Source organism: Chenopodium album, chromosome 19 (genome assembly GCF_948465745.1).
Source record: "Chenopodium album chromosome 19, dcCheAlbu1.1, whole genome shotgun sequence".
Classification (NCBI taxonomy): Eukaryota; Viridiplantae; Streptophyta; class Magnoliopsida; order Caryophyllales; family Amaranthaceae; genus Chenopodium; species Chenopodium album.
Genome location: NC_137852.1, coordinates 8,245,305 through 8,264,290, shown reverse-complemented (window position 1 = coordinate 8,264,290; position 18,986 = coordinate 8,245,305). Strand labels below are relative to the sequence as shown.

The 18,986-nt window shown below is 35.8% G+C and overlaps 3 protein-coding genes across 9 annotated transcripts; 1 reads left to right on the top strand and 2 right to left on the bottom strand.

The window, feature by feature from the left end:
• Positions 1-636: 636 nt before the first annotated feature.
• LOC145595836 (nuclear poly(A) polymerase 4-like) lies at positions 637-8,838 on the top strand. 7 transcript variants are annotated; one of them, XR_014103017.1, is made up of 15 exons: positions 637-1,204; positions 1,300-1,377; positions 2,146-2,253; positions 4,224-4,286; positions 4,420-4,581; positions 5,129-5,242; positions 5,356-5,418; positions 5,494-5,823; positions 5,911-6,075; positions 6,195-7,142; positions 7,231-7,341; positions 7,496-7,519; positions 8,035-8,071; positions 8,210-8,289; positions 8,433-8,838. XR_014103017.1 is itself a non-coding variant. In XM_081652271.1 (14 exons), exons 1-14 carry the CDS (start codon positions 1,070-1,072, stop codon positions 8,212-8,214), a joined length of 2,256 nt encoding a protein of 751 aa, XP_081508397.1. In that variant the 5' UTR covers positions 637-1,069; the 3' UTR covers positions 8,215-8,838. The 7 variants fall into 7 exon arrangements, 5 of the variants coding, with proteins under 5 accessions (XP_081508397.1, XP_081508396.1, XP_081508395.1 ...); XR_014103016.1 differs by having other exon boundaries at positions 8,207-8,289; XM_081652271.1 differs by having other exon boundaries at positions 7,318-7,341; positions 8,210-8,838.
• Positions 8,839-9,707: 869 nt separating this feature from the next.
• On the bottom strand, positions 9,708-13,213 carry LOC145595193 (uncharacterized). Its single transcript, XM_081651572.1, has 2 exons — positions 10,478-13,213; positions 9,708-10,363 (listed from the first exon to the last, which is right to left on the bottom strand). Exons 1-2 carry the CDS (start codon positions 13,116-13,118, stop codon positions 9,960-9,962), a joined length of 3,045 nt encoding a protein of 1,014 aa, XP_081507698.1. The 5' UTR covers positions 13,119-13,213; the 3' UTR covers positions 9,708-9,959.
• A 1,352-nt stretch (positions 13,214-14,565) lies between these two features.
• Positions 14,566-16,736, bottom strand: LOC145595835 (large ribosomal subunit protein eL6-like). The gene is made up of 4 exons (XM_081652266.1): positions 16,415-16,736; positions 16,225-16,331; positions 15,007-15,188; positions 14,566-14,889 (listed from the first exon to the last, which is right to left on the bottom strand). The coding sequence occupies exons 1-4, from the start codon at positions 16,669-16,671 to the stop codon at positions 14,734-14,736; spliced, it is 702 nt and encodes a 233-aa protein (XP_081508392.1). The 5' UTR covers positions 16,672-16,736; the 3' UTR covers positions 14,566-14,733.
• Between the last annotated feature and the right edge of the window lie 2,250 nt (positions 16,737-18,986).

The window sequence follows — 18,986 nt, the reverse complement described above, 5'->3', positions numbered from 1 at the left end:
CGATCACTGCCTTCTCTAAAAACATGGGTCAAAGTTAACATAATCAAAAGACTTTGCTAATCGAAGAATACCATGAAACAGTATATCTAAGTAAGAAGCTAAAAAAATAGTGTAACCCACTAGATAGGGGGATATGAGCATCAAACCCGAGTCTCAACCACAGGAACTAAAGCCTAGCTCCATTGAGCTATGTGCTTCTTGCTCAAATTTCTAAATGTAATTTGTTTGGTTAACAACTTTGTTCAAAATTCAAACCATATTTTTACTCTTTAATTTATTTTACACCTCTTCAGCTTAATATCAGTTCAATTCCTATTTTCTTCTCTCATAATATATTTATTCTAACTCTATTTAGTTCACTTCAGCTCCTATTAATTCAGTTCAGTTCAATAAATTTGAACAGACCCTTAGACCAAGTCAAATAATAAATTTATAACCCCAATTTGTCAAATTATAAATTTATAACCCCGAACCAAATCAGACCACAAACGCCCCTACTCAACGATATTTTTTGTGGTGGGGTGGAATAAAATGATTAAAAAATGTTGATATTTTTTGTTATACGTACGAGTACAAACTACAAAGAGAGTGGGGTCTAACATTGTAGTACGTGCTTACTCTTACCAAACATGGCCTAACATCATAATTCACACTCTCTTTGACCTTCTTTATTCCAATTTCCCCAGATTCTTCTCCCCTTCTTCTTCTCTCTTTCATCTCACTCCTTCAGATCTCTCTCTCTCTTTCCTCTGTCTTTGTCCCATTCTTCTCACTCTCACCAAATCATTTCATCAATCATCATAAACCCTAATAAAAAAACCCAAATTAATTAAAAAGAATCAAATTTATCTCTTCTGCCATTGTTGGCAAATCTATAAAGCTTAATTTCATTACCCATTTCTTTGTTTTTGTCTTTTTTGGTTCCCTTTTAAATCCCTTTTCTGGGGAGAGAGAATGCTTGATTGATGCTCAATTTCGGAAGGAATTGAGCTGTTTTGGAACTAAAGTTTCAATCTTTGCTGATTTAGGGTTAGGGTTTTTGATTGGGTTTTTTTTTGGCGGTGTTCAAATGGTGGGGGGATCTGAGCAGCAGCTTAATAGTAGTTCTTCTTCGTTGCCGGCGAAAAAGCATGGCATTAATAAGCCGATTTCACTTGCGGGTCCCACTGAGATTGATCTTATGCGGAATGCTGAATTAGGGAAGGTAATTGCTTCTTCAATTTGATATGATTTTAATTGTTTTTACTCTAATGTCATGATAATTTTTTAATTTCTAAATAATTTATGTTGAATTTGTAGTTTTTGATTGATTCGGGGCTTTATGAGAGCAGTGAGGAAGGAGATAAGAGGGAGGAGGTCCTCAATCGAATTCGCGAGGTAAATATCTTCCTTGTATTATCCGGCTAATTATTGAATTATTAATATTGATTGCTTCCTCTCAATTGTTTTTGTTTTCGAGGTTTAAATGTGAATGTCAATTACTCTTAAATTATGTATTTGTGAGGTTAATTATGTTAAATTGCTTGTAGTTTTGTCAATACAGTAGTAAGGTGTAATTCTTCATAGACAATTAGTCAGTTTATTTTGAGATAAATTTGTGGTCAAATTCTAAGTAATAGAATAGGGTGACACATGATTTAGAATGGAAGGACAGAGTAATATGCTATGATTACTGATGTACTGATATAAGAATGGCTTTCACTTTCTTTATTTTATGCTGACTTTTGTCTTTGTTGAATTGCATATTAGCATTATATACAAGTTGGTAATCAGGCAAAGTATATTTTGGTTAGTATAACGTCATTGCGAAGTAGTTGAATCAAAATAGTTGTAGCTCTTGATGCCTTTGAAGTTTTTATTTACGGTTCTTTATTTATGTTATTAAAGACTTAGGTTAGTCGCTAATCGCTATTTGTCAGAATTGGTTAAGTACTAGATTCCCATGCCTGGAATTCCTGATTTTGAAAATTGATTGAAGATCATCGCATAACTCACATGGTAGGCTAAGAATTATTCTTCTCATAACAAGTGAATGTGAAAGGTTTCTCTTTTTTGTTGCATTGCTTTTTTCGCAAAGTTATTACCTGGATCTATCATTCATGAGCAGAATACCAGTGTAAATTGTTGTTATAATCTGTTATTCAGATTGTGAAAGGGTGGGTAAAGCAGTTGACTCGTCAAAGAGGATACACAGATCAAATGGTTGACGATGCAAATGCTCTCATTTTTACTTTTGGGTCCTATCGACTGGGGGTAAGTAGTTTTTTATTCTCTAATTTAAAATGTTTGCCTTTGTGCTGCACCATGAATTTTCCTTACATCTCCTTTATCCTTTCTTGTGTGACAAATTTTCACTTTTTCATGAAAAAGAGGGATGTTATAAGGAATCTCTTGTTGCTTAGATCACTCTGCTAAATGATTGTAAAATTTATACAGATGTATCAGCAAATTAATCTCATCAGATAACTGTGAAGAATTGGGGATGTTATAATTTTGTTTGGTGTGCATTTGTGTGTATCTGATTGACACTGGGGAAGGAGGGGGGGGGGGAATACATCTGAAACCTGAAAGTTATGGTCCTTTTGATCACTTAATTATTATTTTTAATTGATATCTGTGTGTTGAGCTTTTAGTGCTACTTTTTTTTGTTTGCTACTGCTGAAACACCTTTAATGCTCCTCTTTGGCCTAGATTAGGTTAATCTAAACAACTATCTTAAAATGTTTGGAGTCTTTTTCCTATCAAAAGGGGGAGAGGTTGGAGAATATCAGATGACTTGGAGCTGTTGGTGCTATTGGATGAAAAGAGCAACACCACTAGAATTTTTTGTTGCTTAATAGGTTTTGGTTGATGTATAAAGTCCTAGCACCTCAAAAGTCCTAGCTGCAAGAGAATGTATTCTGGGGCAATTTTTGTGAGTGATAAAACTTGAAAGCTTGTCCGACTGTCCGTCTAGTACTAACTTTCTCTGTTAAATAAGGGTATTGTTGTAGCTCTTTGACCAAAAAATAGACTGAAATTTCTATTTTTCAAACATCTTTATGTAGCTCTACTATTTTCTGTCTTGTTCCATGCTGAACAAACTAAGAATTCTTTTTCTCAAATGTTAAGAGGTATTGTTGTGTCTGAATTTGTTCTCTTGTTTTCATCAAATAATAGAGAAATTTCTCTGAAAATAAGAGAAGGAATGAAGGATATCAATCCTTAAGAGAGACATGTCTGTTGAATCCTACAACTAAAGCTAAAGAATAGGTCCCTTATTTGACCTTTTGCTTGGAAGAGGACAAAATGTTTTAGAGACATTGGGCTATTCAATAATTCAATAGATTAAGTGGATCCATGTGGTGGAACAAAGAAGGGTAATGTAGAAAATTTTCATTGCCATAAAGAATAAACCTTTATCCTCTTCCATCAAATGCAGCAATGAAGCTGACAACCTAGCTGGAAACTAGCCCAGCACGAGCTCAGTTATCCAAATTAAGTTAATTTTAGGGTGTTTGCATTTGAGTCAAGAAAAGTGGAGTCGGGATCATAGCGTGAGACATTTGAGGGCTCATACTTGAGTGCAAAATTAAGCTATTAAATTGCAAAAATGGCTGGGGGGAGGGGGGTGGCGAATGCGTGAGATATAATGTTGTGGAAGTCTCCAAAGCGGTGGGGATATATTGATTTTCTTTTGTTTGTAGTGGAATTAATTAGTTATTGATAGATGATGTTTTTTTTATTAATGACAGTAAAAATAGGCAGCACTAATGTAGTTTTAGTAAGGTAATAGATGGATAACATTTCTTAACAAAGGGAAAGGATGCAACAAATTTAGAACTTCCTAAAAAGGTAAACATTATGGATTTTTTTTTCTTGGTGACTAGGAAGCTTGCTATTTATATGTATTACACACGCACGCACGCGCGTACACACACACACACACACTCATTTTTTACTTGCAATATTTTCTATTTATGTTTGGCGATGCATAACTTCAGCTGTTTTTATTATCAATTATGCATTTGTAAAAATTATAAAAATTAAATTTCAATTACTGACACATTGGGAGGGGTCCAACAAAATCACATGACTATGCTTTTCTCTAAGTAAATCACGAAATTTAATTCAAGTGGATTGTGTAAATAGTGTACACTGTAGAGTTGTTGCAAGTAAAAAAAATAAAAAACAGAGGAAGTATATTGTTATAACAAATTAAGATAACTGGTGACTTATGGCAGGTACATGGACCTGGGGCAGACATTGATACCCTGTGCGTTGGGCCTTCATATGTAAACCGTGATGTAAGTAATGACTGTATTAGTTGAGATGTTATCAGCCGGAAAATGAACTTAAACTTGTTTAGTCATTTTTCTTGAAGTTGCTCCTAGACATACCTAAACTAGACACTCAACCTTTTGAGGTTTTTTCATTCAGGAAGACTTCTTTATAATATTGCACGACATTCTGGCTGAATTAGAAGAAGTCACTGAGCTTCAGCCAGTCCCTGATGCTCATGTCCCTGTAATGAAATTCAAATTTCTAGGAGTTTCTGTTGACCTCCTCTATGCAAGTGTTTCGATGCTGATTGTTCCTGATGTAAGCAACATGGCACTCCATATTTTTCTATCACTTGGATTATTTTCTTTACCGTTTTGCTTTCTCTCATTGTTTATTTCGACCTTGAATCATTCTATATTTGCATGGAGCCCTGCATGCATGCATGATATTAGGTTTTTCATTCTGAATTTCTGATCTTCATGAAATATCATAAAGTAATAAGGTACAACACCCTCTGCTGCTTCTATCACTTGTTATGAGAATGCGGATGTTGGTTTTACCTGAATGGTGTGGCTCGGAATTCTCCTGGTTTGTGTTGTCATTCTTGATCCATTGGCCAGAAAAGCCAAGACGCAGATACGCGGTGTGCTGTATGGACTCTGATGTGGTTTGACTCTGATATCTGAGTGCTTTATGCTGTTGGATATGTTTAGCCACTGAAGTTTTCGTTCATGCTCTTATTTGGTTGTGCTCACTTCAAAAGTTGTTTAATAATCGTTTAGATAAGTTTCACAATGTAAATGTTTTCACTCCTTTATTTAAGTTGATTTGTTTACTATTTTACTAATGTAATTTTTTTTTCCAGGACTTGGATATATCACAGGGCTCCGTACTTCACAATGTTGATGAGCAAACAGTTCGTAGTCTGAATGGATGTCGAGTTGCAGACCAAATCCTTAAGCTGGTTCCTAATATTGAGGTGAATGCTCGATATTCTTGTAGCGAATTCTAGGTTTTTTGGACCTTTTTTTTTTTATTTTTTTTAATTTTTTTTTATGATGATGCTTCTTAACCTCTGTGCAATTACTATAGCATTTCCGGACAACACTAAGGTGTCTCAAATTTTGGGCTAAGCGACGGGGTGTCTATTCAAATGTAAGATTTATCTTGCTTATCAGTGAAAAATTGGTTGTGTAGTAGTTTGAACATCTCACATTCCTTCGAATGTAGGTGACTGGATTTTTAGGTGGGGTGAACTGGGCTCTTTTAGTTGCTAGAGTATGCCAACTATACCCGAACGCTATTCCTAGCATGTTACTATCTCGATTTTTTAGAGTTTATACTCAATGGCGCTGGCCAAATCCTGTAATGCTCTGTCCAATTGAAGAGGAGGATCTTGGTTTCCCTGTGTGGGACCCTCGTAAAAATCCTAGGGACCGCACTCATCATATGCCAATTATTACTCCTGCATACCCGTGCATGAACTCTAGCTACAATGTCTCAACAAGTACACTCCGTGTTATGATGGAGCAGTTTGAGCATGGCAATAAAATTTGTCAGGTAAGAGCATATGTGATTCTTTTGTCTGTATTTATCCCCTTCGATGACATGTTATTCATGGATTGTTGTGCGTGTGTCCCTGTGCAGGATATTGAGCTGACAAAGGCCCAATGGAGTACCCTCTTTGAGCCATACCTTTTCTTTGAGTCATACAAAAACTACTTGCAAGTTGATATCGTTGCAGATGATGCAGATGATTTGCTGGCTTGGAAAGGCTGGGTAGAATCTCGACTTCGGCAGCTTACCTTGAAGGTAATAATTGCTGTAGCTGAACTTTCAAATTTGACCTGGTACCTTATGACTTTACGTCTCATTAAGCTTGTAGATAGTATTATATGTTATTTTTATTGATTATTGCTTGTAATATGCAGATAGAGAGAGACACATTTGGCATGTTACAGTGCCACCCTTATCCATATGAATTTGTAGACACATCTAAGGAATGTGCCCATTGTGCTTTCTTCATGGGCTTGCAGAGGAAACAAGGGGTGAAAGTCAAAGAAGGTCAGCAGTTTGATATTCGAGGAACTGTTGATGAGTTCAGGCAGGAGGTTAATATGTATATGTATTGGAAACCTGGCATGGATATATTTGTGTCGCATGTTCGTAGAAAGCAGCTTCCTCCATATGTTTTTCCGGAAGGCTATAAACGACCTCGAAGACACGTAAGTCAGCAGGTTGAAAAAATGTGTGGTGATGCTGAAGGGAATATCCCTGGGTCTACTGATAGACCACTCAAGAGGCGTACGGATTCTGAGATGGGGGATCTGACACCATCACGTCTTGAGAAGAAGGCATCTATCAGTCCGCAACGACTGGAAACTCTTTCTCCAGAGTTCAATTCTAGATGTTACACTCCGTCACCTTTGAGCTCTACCTCAGATGTACTTTGCCACTTGCAAGATTCATCATCATTTTTGGATGGTGACAAAAGTATGGACTCACACAATGTGCTGCTAGACAGTACCAATCATAGTACCATTCCGCTGGAGAAGCAGGATATCACTAATAATATTTCTGTGGTTGATAATGAAGCACGTACAATGGATGCGCTGTCGCAGGACGTCTCCAGCCAGGAGAATCTTGCTTCATTTGACATCTGTAATCGAATTATGGATGCTTGTCTGGTTAGAAAGGATGAAGAGATTTCTGACTCTCAGAATTCTCAGACTGAATCTTTCCGTAGAGCAAAGGACCTAATAGAGAGAGCTGCAAAGGATGATATTGATGAAGTAATGGATCATTGTGAGCAGACCGAGGGAGCTGAAAATGAGGTCCATTTTGAGTCCAGCTCTGGCACTCAGACTCTCAATCATGAGGTGAGTTATTCTGTTATGAGGACTTTGGGTTAAGAAACTGGCAGATGGCATGAGAATAGTAAAGTTTCGAAATTAGTGAGGGAAAAAGGGGTCTTTGCAGGATGATCTATGCGGGGTCGATCCTGGTTTGCTGCATTCTGATAATGGATTTCTGGGCGGGACTGATGTTTTGCAGGGTGGATCGACGGAAGAGCTAGAGGTTTGAGGCTTTCATCATATCCTCTTGTTTATATTTAATTACTTGCGGCTTTTTTGTTGTGGTTTTGTTGCCACTCTCTGTTTTCATATGCGGGGTCGATCCTGGTTTGCTGCATTCTGATAATGGATTTCTGGGCGGGACTGATGTTTTGCAGGGTGGATCGACGGAAGAGCTAGAGGTTTGAGGCTTTCATCATATCCTCTTGTTTATATTTAATTACTTGCGGCTTTTTTGTTGTGGTTTTGTTGCCACTCTCTGTTTTCATGTTTTCTGGCTTTGGACTGTTCTGAAAAGGAAGCTCTTGCCTTTAAGCACCTCAGGGTGATCCTATATAGTGATGCCTTCCTCCCCCGGTCTGTTCTTATCTCTAATTCTTTTCAATTAAGGAAAGGACAGATCCTGAAGAATCAATCTTTCATTTTTTTTTAATTACTCTATTCTATTGATTAGTGTTGTACTATTTTGAATCTGCATTACCATCAATCTATTTGTAGTATCTAGAAGTTTCTTTCTAATGGCTTTATGGCTCTATTCAGCTTTTTTCTGGCTACGAATATGTAGATTCAATCAGTAACATCATGTGTTACTGGTCTTGGTTTTGCCTAGAGCCCAACAATTGTCATTTGTTTCTTTGATTATCTTCCTTATTGTTGAACCTAACAACACATTTTTACTCTTGTCGTTGTTTTGTAGTCAAGTACTGCAGTCGGCATGGCCATAGAAACTCGAGGTAGAACTACATTTTCCACAACGGTTGTGCAGAAGCCAATCACAAGGCATGAAATTAATACTTTATTCTCTTTTTTGCAAAATTTAGTAACTACGTATTGTGTTGTTTGGTTCTCTGGCCTTTCTTTTCTTCTAGCAGGTTGAACCTGAGATTGATGGCAACAGCATATTAGAGATACTCATCATGAAGCACTTGTAAATAGAAGTCCAGCAGCTTCGGTAAGTTTCAAAAATTTACTGCTGGATTAAATTATGGTTTTCCAGGTGCACTGGAATCTTGTCGTGTTGAAGAAAAGAATTGCAATTTTCTGAGTTCACATGCCCGTAATTGTGATATGTGTATGGTTATGGATGTGGTGTAGTTCGTGCGGACCCCATGTAGCAGGTCTCTCTAGCCCTCTAGGCAGCTTTCTTGTTCAAAAGCTGCTTCAGAGCGTCACACCTGTATGGATGTGTGAAGACTGAACCCTTAACCAGGGTCATCAGCAGGAGATAACTGAGACCAGACTTAAATGGGATCTCCACTACATCATGTAGGAAGTGAATTTATGTATTGTAGCCAAAAAAAAAAAAAAAAAAGGTGAAAAATGGAAGTTCAAAAAAAAGAAAAAAAAAAGAGGTATATTACAATGAAGAGTGACTGAGAAGTTTGATTTATTGCGGCATTAGCGCCTAGATTTTAAGTAATGAATTTAGTTTGTAAACTTGGGTTATGTACCATCTCTGATGAGATTATAAAAATGTTAGTACTGGAATTTTCTTCTTTCACTTGGCTTGTTGCATTTTCTGACTTTGATGTATGAGTGGATGATCAACATTGATGGATTTATATACTGGAATTTGTTTTTATGTTTTGATGTGTTCATAAATACATGTTTATTTACTGGTTTACAATATATATATTGGACTGCTAGCAATTTTGATAATTATGAATTTCTTGTTTGAGAATTGAGATAAATTATAGTATGCATGTTGCATTTTCACACAGCGCGAAATTTCTCAACTCCGGTATCAGAAATCAGAACTGCCTTATGTATGGAGGGCATACTAGTGGTGTTAGAATATTTCATCAAACGGTTTTGTTCAAACGTAAATTACTCCTAATTTTGCCTTGTGGATATATGACTTTTCATGGGTTGAAGAACTGAACCTCAATGTTCTAGAAAACAAGTAATATTTTCCTCTTGAATCCGTTGCTACTATTAAAGGACAAGGAGGAGAGGAGGAAAATAAGGTTTTCGAAAATTATTTGTTGTTGATCTTCTTGTGAATGTGGCAACTGGAGAAAATTGACCAAGAAACTTTCTGCTGCTGGATTTTCTTGACTAGGACTACTTTAGCTAGTCTGCCTACCAATTTTGATCGTCCTCCAGCTTCTTTTTTCTTATTTTTCTCGGTATAGGTTTGAACCTCATAAAATTCAGTTCGTCGGACCAGATCAGATTTTTTTAGGTTTGAGCCTCAAAAAATTCAGTTCATCGGACCAGATCAGATTTTTTTTTAAACATATGTACTCTCGTATTAATAGTAGTTATAAAATATACATGAGACAAATAGAGGATTTTCTATGTTTAGTTTACTTGATGCTGGAAAGGGAAAATTGTGGTATACTGCAACAACTGTAATGAGTCATGGAACTGTATTGTTACTATTGTATAATCAAACTCATAACTTGAAACAAGATACAACTAAGGGAAAATGTGGTGTGTTTGGGACATTCTAAAATAGTATGAAGTATATGTGATTACGATTGGAAGACATACTTTCAGTACATCCTGTTATCAATCTGTCATCGAACTTAGCTTATGAAAAACACACTACTTTATGGCCTCATGAGTACAAATTCAGACCATATCATGGTTATCCTATGTTAATTGTCCCGTTGGAATTTATACAACTAGACTACTAGAGATAGAATTCCCACCCCATAGAAGAGGGGCAATTCCGCGCTCATTCCTTGCCTTAGCTCTATCTGAATCTTCTACATTGCTACATTGTTGAAGTATCTGTAAAACCTGCTTCATTGATGGCCTTGAAGAAGGTATTGTGCTGGTGCACATCAACCCAATCTTGAACACATTGTTCATCTCTTCTAAGTAGCAAGCCTCCTGCACTTCCTTGTCGAAAACATCCTCAATTAAATTCCCTTTGCTGTAATGCTTCCACGCCCACTCTGCAAGGTTTGAGTGCTCATCTCCGATGTGGGGCTCTTTGCCTGTCACTAGCTCAAGTAAAACTACTCCAAAGCTGTAGACGTCAATCTTCTCATCCACATTGGTTGTACAGCAATATTCTGCAATTCAGTTTCAGATAGCAAACACTTAGTTGTAAGCTTTATTAAGTAGTTTGAATTTATTGTTAGAAATCATCTCAGAAATATAACCATATAAGCTAGATGCTCTATTACCTGGAGCCATATATCCGAAAGATCCAGCAACAACAGAGACTGTGTGAGACTCTCCTGGCTTAGCCAAAATCTTTGCTAACCCGAAATCAGCAATCTTGGCATTAAATTTGGAATCCAGCAAAATATTACTGGATTTCACATCTCTATGAATAATAGGAGGAGAACAATCATTGTGCAGATAACTTAATCCTTGAGCAGCATCAATAGCAATTTTCATTCTAGTAGGCCAGTCCAAAACTGCATGATGGACCGACTCACTAATCGATGAAATGGCACGTCTTTTACTCCCATGGATCCACTTATCCAAGCTTTGTTTCTCCATATACTCGTACACAAGCAATTTCGAGCTTTCAGTTGATATACAGCAAAGTAACTTCACTATGTTGAGATGCCTTATTGTACTGAGGATTTGGATCTCAGCAGTGAACTCTTTTTCATAACTGTTGCTCTTATTCCTGCTGTTCGATATTCTTTTAACTGCGACAACTTCCCCTGATTGGTTGACAGGTATTCTGTAAACTTTGCAGGATCCTCCAAACCCAATAACGTTGTTCTCGGTTAAGTTATTGAGGATTTTCTGCTCTGTGAAGTGTATCCTTTGGAAAGATGTCAGTTTCCATGTATCGCGTTCTTGCTTATTTCTTCTTTGCCTGATTTCACTTATTATGACCACCATGAAGTATAATACTGCTATGAAGGCAACTATAGTAAGGACTATAATTAAAGCTATATATTTTGAGGACAACTTTTTTGGATTTTTTCGAAGAATTGAGCATTTTGGGAGGTCTAAAATTCTATCATCAGAGCATAGGTTGGTGTTCAAGAAACTAGCCTTGAATACACTGCTATCGAGCCCAAATGGTATCTTCCCAGTGAGCTCATTTGAGGAAAGGTTAAGTGAATTGAGCACTAAGCTGCCCAATTCGGGTGGAATTTGGCCAGAAAATTGATTATCCGACAAATCAAGATAATTAAGAGCAGGCAAAGAGCCAAGAACCGAGGGAATTGAGCCAGAAAGCTTGTTATAAGAGAGATTCAAGCTGTTCAAGCTTTGCCATGAGATAAGTTCTGAGGGAAGCTCACCTGTGAGTAGATTTCCACCGAGCCAGAGAGTGTTAAGGCGCGTAAGGCTAGTTAATTCCAATGGAACACTACCTGTGATCATATTGTTGCTTGCTCTAAACACCTGTAAATTTCTCCAAGTGCTTACACTAGATGGAATTTTCCCTGAAAATTTGTTGTTGCTGATTTCCACGCGACTCAAGTTCCAAGCCAAATGCTCAGGAAGTTGGCCTGAAAATTGGTTGTTGCTAAGTACTATGGACTGAACATGCTGCAAAGACCATAAGCCTTTAGGAATTTCTCCTGAAAAGCTGTTGTTGTTGAGTAAAACAACAAGCAAAGAATCGCATTGGCCTAGAGAAGCTGGGATTGTCGCATTCAGATAATTGTTGAATGCCACAACACCTAACAACTTCCTGTTGAAGCAAAGATTCTCTGGGAGTTTGCCTGTAAATGCATTATCTGCCACCTCAAAGCGCTGTAGTTTCGAGTGTCGGCCCAGTTCTGAGGGAAGTTGACCTGAAAACTGGTTGCTAAACAACTTCAGTATCTTCAAAGAAGGAAGCAGGCCTATACTTGGTGGTACTCTTCCATAGAATTGATTCTGAAATAAATTCAAGTTTTCTAAGTTTTGCAAATTTCCAAATCCTTCAGGGATTGTTCCTGTCAGGTTGTTGTTCGAGACATCGATTTCCTTCAAATTCAAGGAGCTAATCGAGGCTGGAATCCCCCCTGATAGCCTATTTTTATACAAGTACATATATGTCAAGTTCTTGAGCAAGAACAACCCACTTGGAATTTCGCCAACCAAGTTGTTTTCCACCAAGTCTAAATGCTCAAGGCTCTTTAGACTAGCAAAATCATTTGGAATTTCACCAATCAAATTGCAATTTTGCATCCAAAGAAACCTTAAGCTCTTAAGCCTTCCAAATTCATTGGGAATTTTCATAGGGGTGAATGAGTTGTTAGTTAACACCAATTCTTCTAGGTTCTCCAAGTTTCCTAGCTGCGAAGGAAACGTACCATTGAACAAATTGGAATCCAAATACAAGGTGATCAGCCTTTCGAGTCGAGCCAATGATGCAGGGATACTACCAGTGAAGTTGTTCTCACTAAGATGAAGGTGTAGAAGATTAGGAGAAAGCTTATTTATATCATTTGGCAATTGCCCAGCAAAATAGTTTGAAGCTAGGACTAATGTTTGGAGCTTGGTGCAATTATATAAAAAAGTGGGGAAATTACCTTGGATGTTATTGTTTCCAAGATCAAGGAGGGTGAGATTGTTGAGATCACAAATGGATGAAGGGATCTCTCCGTTGATGTTTTGGCTATTCAGTGAGATTCCGGTTATGCTTTCGCTACCAGTGCAAATTATTCCGGGCCAATGGCATGGGGAGCTGGTTGAAGTCCACTGTTGCATTGAGGGTTGATTACCCCACTGCTGCTTGATTTTCAGCAGGATTGCCTGTTCTGAAACCGGATTTTCGGAACTAACCAGCAAGGGAAAGCAAGCCATGCTGAGATATAGCAGATACAGCAGGAATTTTGTATGAAGTAAGTAGAAATATGACATTTTCATATACTATAGTTGTATACTAACACAAAATCATGCAGTTTATTTTCTACAGTTTTATCAAACAGATTCCTTTTAAATTATGAACAGCTACCTCTTCAGATTTTGTTCATAGTCAGAATATCAACTTTTCTAGTCTTTGTTAAACTTGGATGACGAGTCAAAGATGGATTTGAGTGAGTTTCTCTACACGTTCCTTAAGAAATCGGAGTCAATACCACAAAAAAGAGGGTAGACTAGACTGATTTTGTTGTTGGTTGAAAAGAAATACATATGATTATTAAATAAAGTTTGCTTACTCACCGGGTTTATTCATTTAGTACTGCCTACAACCTAGTCATATTTCTACTGCTTTGGTGTTAAAAGTAACCATTTACCTTAACCATTAATTGACATGTTTTGTAAGTTAATTTACCTTATCATTACTCGATAGTTAATCGAACCATTAAATATAACGGCTAATGATTAAGATTACAATTACAATTACAATTTTATGTAAACTAGGTTAGATCCCGTGCCATGCACGATGATCTTTATATTTAGACAATATAGTTATATATTATTGATTGAGAAATATTATAATTATAAAAGTATGTGATATGTTAATTTGATATTTGCAATTTTAATTGTAGCTTCCAATACACAACTTAAACAAAGTAGGCAAAAAAATCCGAGCAATATTTTTTTTATTGTAAAATAGGTCACTAATTATTTAAAAATATTTATTATTGGTATATATTGCCCAATTTATTTTTTAGAAAGATTTGTGAATAAATCTTTTATTTTAAATATAATAATTATTACATGCCAATAGGGAATATGTACAAAAAAAATAATGTGATTTTTGTAAATGATTTGTTTCCTTAAGTAAGTATTGATTGATGATAAGCCAATAATTTGTTTAACTTTTTTGAGGAGTAATAACCCTTTAAAAATCTATATCAGTTTCTAATCAACTAAATGGAACATCTGTCAAAAAAAAAATAAAAATGGAACATCCGTCAAAAAATAACTCCGTAATGAAATACTTCATAAAACTTATTATTGTTTATATTGAGATTTTTTTACTTTTATTTAAAAAACGGTTAGTGGTTAAACGGTTAAAGGCACAGTTAACCTAGTGTGAATATCACCAGCAGGCTACTGAGGCTAGTACTACAGAGAAATTTCAAAGTCGTTTATTCAAGACTGAACCAGATGAATCATCAACATATTCCCTCAACCACACACTAAAAATGCCCTGCAAATAAACTATTCTTAATTTCCTGTATCAAATGCTTGCAAATAACCACTAAAGAGACAGTTTGCCAACATGTAATGCACCTCCCACCGCAAAATCAAAGTACAAGAGTAGCTAAAACCAGACATGTACTGATGTACCACAGATCACAAACAGGTTACTCTTGAGCATTTCCTTGTAATTTCATTGACTGCAAGGAAAAATGTATCTAAATGAAAAGGGTCAACCAAAGAATATTCCTTGATATATTTCATATCTAAATAATATGTAAGTCATGTCTACTGCAAACTGGGACTAAGGGATACAGGAAGTACTACCAATATGCAAGCATACAAAAAACACAGATTATCAAAGCTAAATCAACGGTCCAAAACTTGCCCCTTAAAAAACCAACTCATGTGGCTTCATGCCTGCCTTAAGTGAAAATCTTGCAGATAAGTAAGCTTTCAAGTCAGACACTTTCTCAACTGAATTAACAATCAATGCATCAACAGTTTTTTGATCATCCTTCTTCTCTTGCGGAAGAACATTTTCCTCCTGCATTTTAGGACAGAAAACAAAGATGAGTCGGAAAATACATATTCAGGTTGGAAACAATAGCCAATTGTCAACAACAAACAAGAGCAAGAGGATGCATGAGGCAGAAAGTCAAACCTTCTTATCTGCTTCAAAAAACTCCCCTTCTCCCTTCGTCTTCTTCTTCTCGGTCTTCTTAGCAAAGTACTTGTCATCAAACTTCTCCAAATTAACTCCAGAAATGTCAACCTTGGTCGAGGTGGCAATCACATAAGCTTGGTTCACACGCCTTAGGGGGACACCATTAATTTTGAAAGGTCCTGCAACACTACAAAAAATTAGTAAATCATGCAAAATACAAGCATTTTAGTAGAGCTCTCACATCATCCATCCATATATATTTCAGCATTTGGACTTCTATACTATTTGACATATTTGACACCCTCCTTTTTTACCATCTATTATGATCTACAAGTATGGTAAAACATATAACTTGTTCTCTTCGACTTAATCCCAAAGTCACACAAGAACAATTGATTTTAGTTCTTTAACTACTTACTGGTAGAAGGGAAGAAGTTAGAAGTAAACAAGATGAATAATCTGACGCTGCCCAACCGCAACCCATGCAAATCTCTCATTCCCTCTCCTCTTTATTAACCTTTTTGGGCTTTACTTTTAAGCTTATTCCTACAAGCTTCCATTATTCTTGTAGGCTTGTAGCTCAATAGAGAAAAGAGGGTTTTCATCACATCCAATTGATTATATTTGATTTAGGGCGACTTTTAATGGTAGAAGGAAAGAAGTTAGAAGACAGAATGTTGAGAGGGGAAAGAAATGGTGACGGTGGTGGGAAAGTGGCAAGCTGGAGGCAGAGTGGCAGTGAAATGATAATACATCAGGTCTGATTTGAAAGATAATATTGGAAGCATGCTCTAGCAGTACACCATAATTTCTTAACCCCAAATGAAGCTGCATTACAGGACATACAAGAATCCACTTGTACTTACATAAATTTCCATTTTTATCAAATATATAAATGACCCTATTGGCTTTAATTAGATTAGACTTTCAAATGATGATTATAATAGACTTTCAATTTTCAAATGATCAAGAGGGGTTAACAATCTAAAAGTACTAAGCTAAACATGCAAGATGTAGACCACAATATGATCACTACCAAGCTATTAAACAACATCATTAATTCCAAATCTCCTCGAAAACAATTAGCAAAGCATAATGCCACCACAATCTCCCAATTAATTGCAAATTTTGTCAATCTTCTCGATTATCACATACATATAAATCAATGCAGAATTATACATGTAAATCAAAACAGAATTAAACAGAGAAACGAACCAGTAACGAGTAACAATCCAGAAGGAAGCTGCTTCAAGAAGACGACTCTCTTCCCCTTAAACCTCCCAGCAAGAATGATCAAAACCGTACCAGGGGTAATACTAGCTCTGAAAAAACACAAAACCCAATTCAATCATTCAACATCACAACCAAATCCCTTCAAAGAACAAACAATCGAGAGATAACCAACCTGAGTTTAGCAGGCTTAGGGTTACGCTTGTTAATCAATGGCTTCTTGACATCATCAGCAGGGTAGAATTTCGAGGTCTTCTCAGGTGATTTAGCTTCAGCAGGTTTAGGATCATGACGAAGAAAAACGCCGCCGTTTTTAGCTTTGATTGCCCAAAGACCACGTTTGTGGTACATTTTTGATCGGGAGAATTTCCCGACTCCCTTCACCAATTCTGGGTTTCGGGTTACTCGTGGTTTTCTCTGCTTTGCCGCCATTGCAGATGTCTGAGCTTCACTCTCTCTCTTTCTCTCTCCTCTGAAGTTGAGATGCTGGTAATGGAAGTATAAAACTTGTTCTAGGGTTTTCAGATACTTTGTTTTATTATGGGCTGGGTTGATTGGGCTTATATGGGAGTGCCCAAGACTAGGTACACATTTGTGGTCCCTCGTTCAGAAATGAACATTTAGTATAATAAAAATGAACATTTTCTAACTGAACATATTTGTTATTTTACAATAACTAGTTTAAATCCCGTGCAATGCACGGTTGTTATTAATTTTTTAAAGAGATATTATTATATTGAATTTTATAAAAAAATTATACACATAATATTAATTCAAAAGTAAATATAAAAATATATTAGTTGGGTTTATATGGAGAGTTATTATTGTTAAGAATTTTAACTGGAAGAAAGATATTATTCATTATTATGAAATAATTTCCTTAAAGAATCTTCTTAAAAACAGAAAGTAAAATAGGCGGGAAAATTGTTAATGACATTGTGACAAGTGTTACTTTAGGTTCACTTTTAGTATAGGTTAATTGATTGATTTTGCATTTCTCTCAATAATTGAATGTTCATTTTCATATAGTATGATGTTCATTTTTATAAAATAAATGTTGATTTTCGTGTGACATAATGTTAATTCGTATATACGAAGTATAAATATTGACTTTGTTAGGAGAAGGATTGTCCAAGAAAGCTTCGGCGGACACCAAGAATTGGGTCTTTAGGTGCCGGATCCACATGACCCCACCATGTCGATGATGACACCACCGAGCTCCGCCCATCAGTGGTGATGTGATGGAGGTGACATCTCATGATATGGCGGGGAGTATGTGGCTCTTAGTGCTGCCGCGCATTTTTTGATGAAATTAAAAGGTTTGGGGAGAGAAAATGGTAGTGGATTTGGAGGAAGAATGGAAGATGATAACAAAAAATTAGGTCAACACCACCACGTGACTAGGTCAACAACATCCACTTTCCGGCAGTTGGTGCCTTGTGGTAAGTTGCAACAATTTTTTAAAAATTGGTGGTTTTTAAAAACATTAATTATAAAAGGTGGTTTTTTTTTTTTTTTTTTTTTTTTTTTTTTTTTTTTTGGCAAAAAAAAAAATTCAATTTTTGAAAGGTGGTTGTATGCAAAATTTCCTTATTACTATCTATATTGTTTGTCTATTTTATTGGAAAAATATTTTGACTCTATATATGACCCTACCCAATGAGGGCTCTGTCTATTAAAAGCCCTTTAAGGTTGGCCCAAACCCTATTATCATTGGACTATTCTATCTAATAACCAACTCTAGAGTTTTATAATAAAATTAATGTAAGTCTGCACTAAACAAGATTTACTGTCTCAAAAAGGTCAAAACAAATACTCCCTCCGTTTCAATTTGTTAGTCCCATATACTATTTTGGGCGTTTCAAAAAGATCTACCCATATTGAATGTATTCTACTTTTAACTTAGTTTTTATTTCCTATTTTATACATAATAAATTCTGATTGCTTAGATTAATTGATTGTGAATTAATGAAATGACTCTAAGTAAAGAAATTACTCCCATGATTTATGCAATTATGGCTAATGCTTTCCTAAAAAAATTAAATTAGGCAAAATTATTTGTGAATTGTTTTTACTTTAATGATAGATTCTAAATATTTCTCTTTTCTTATTTTATGTGATTGATTCCATATGGGAATATCATATTGAAACGGAGGGAGCAGTAAATTTAGCTTTCTTTCTAATTCTACAAGATCTTTAGATCAATTCTTACCCCGCCACGTAGCTCTCTAGTCTCTAAACACCCAAAAAAAAAAAAAAAAAAAAAAAAAAATCCAACAACCAAACTAAACCGAAATGTTGTTTCGGCCCGTATAATTGCCAATTAACATCTTGCTTACCAATGATTTGGGGACTTCATTTCAACAACAGGTTAGTCAATTGCTTTAACATACACTTTAATTTTGTATTATTATTATTATTATTATTCATTTCATTCAATTCATTGAATTACATTCATTTCATCTTTTTAATCCTTTTAATCTGCATAATTTTGAAATTGTTACCTAATTTAGCGTCATGCTTCCGTTTAATTGGTTATTAAATTAGCAACAGGAGTATTAATCTCATTATTTTAACTTATAATTATACTTAGGCTAGTACATTGTCTAATTTTAGGTGATTTTTGATGTTAAATTTGATTACTTTTAATGGGATATTTCAATTTTTCCTGCTGTTGATGAATTGGTATTAACATTTTATGTGATTTTTGATATTAAATTTGATTACTTTTTATGGGATATTTTTTA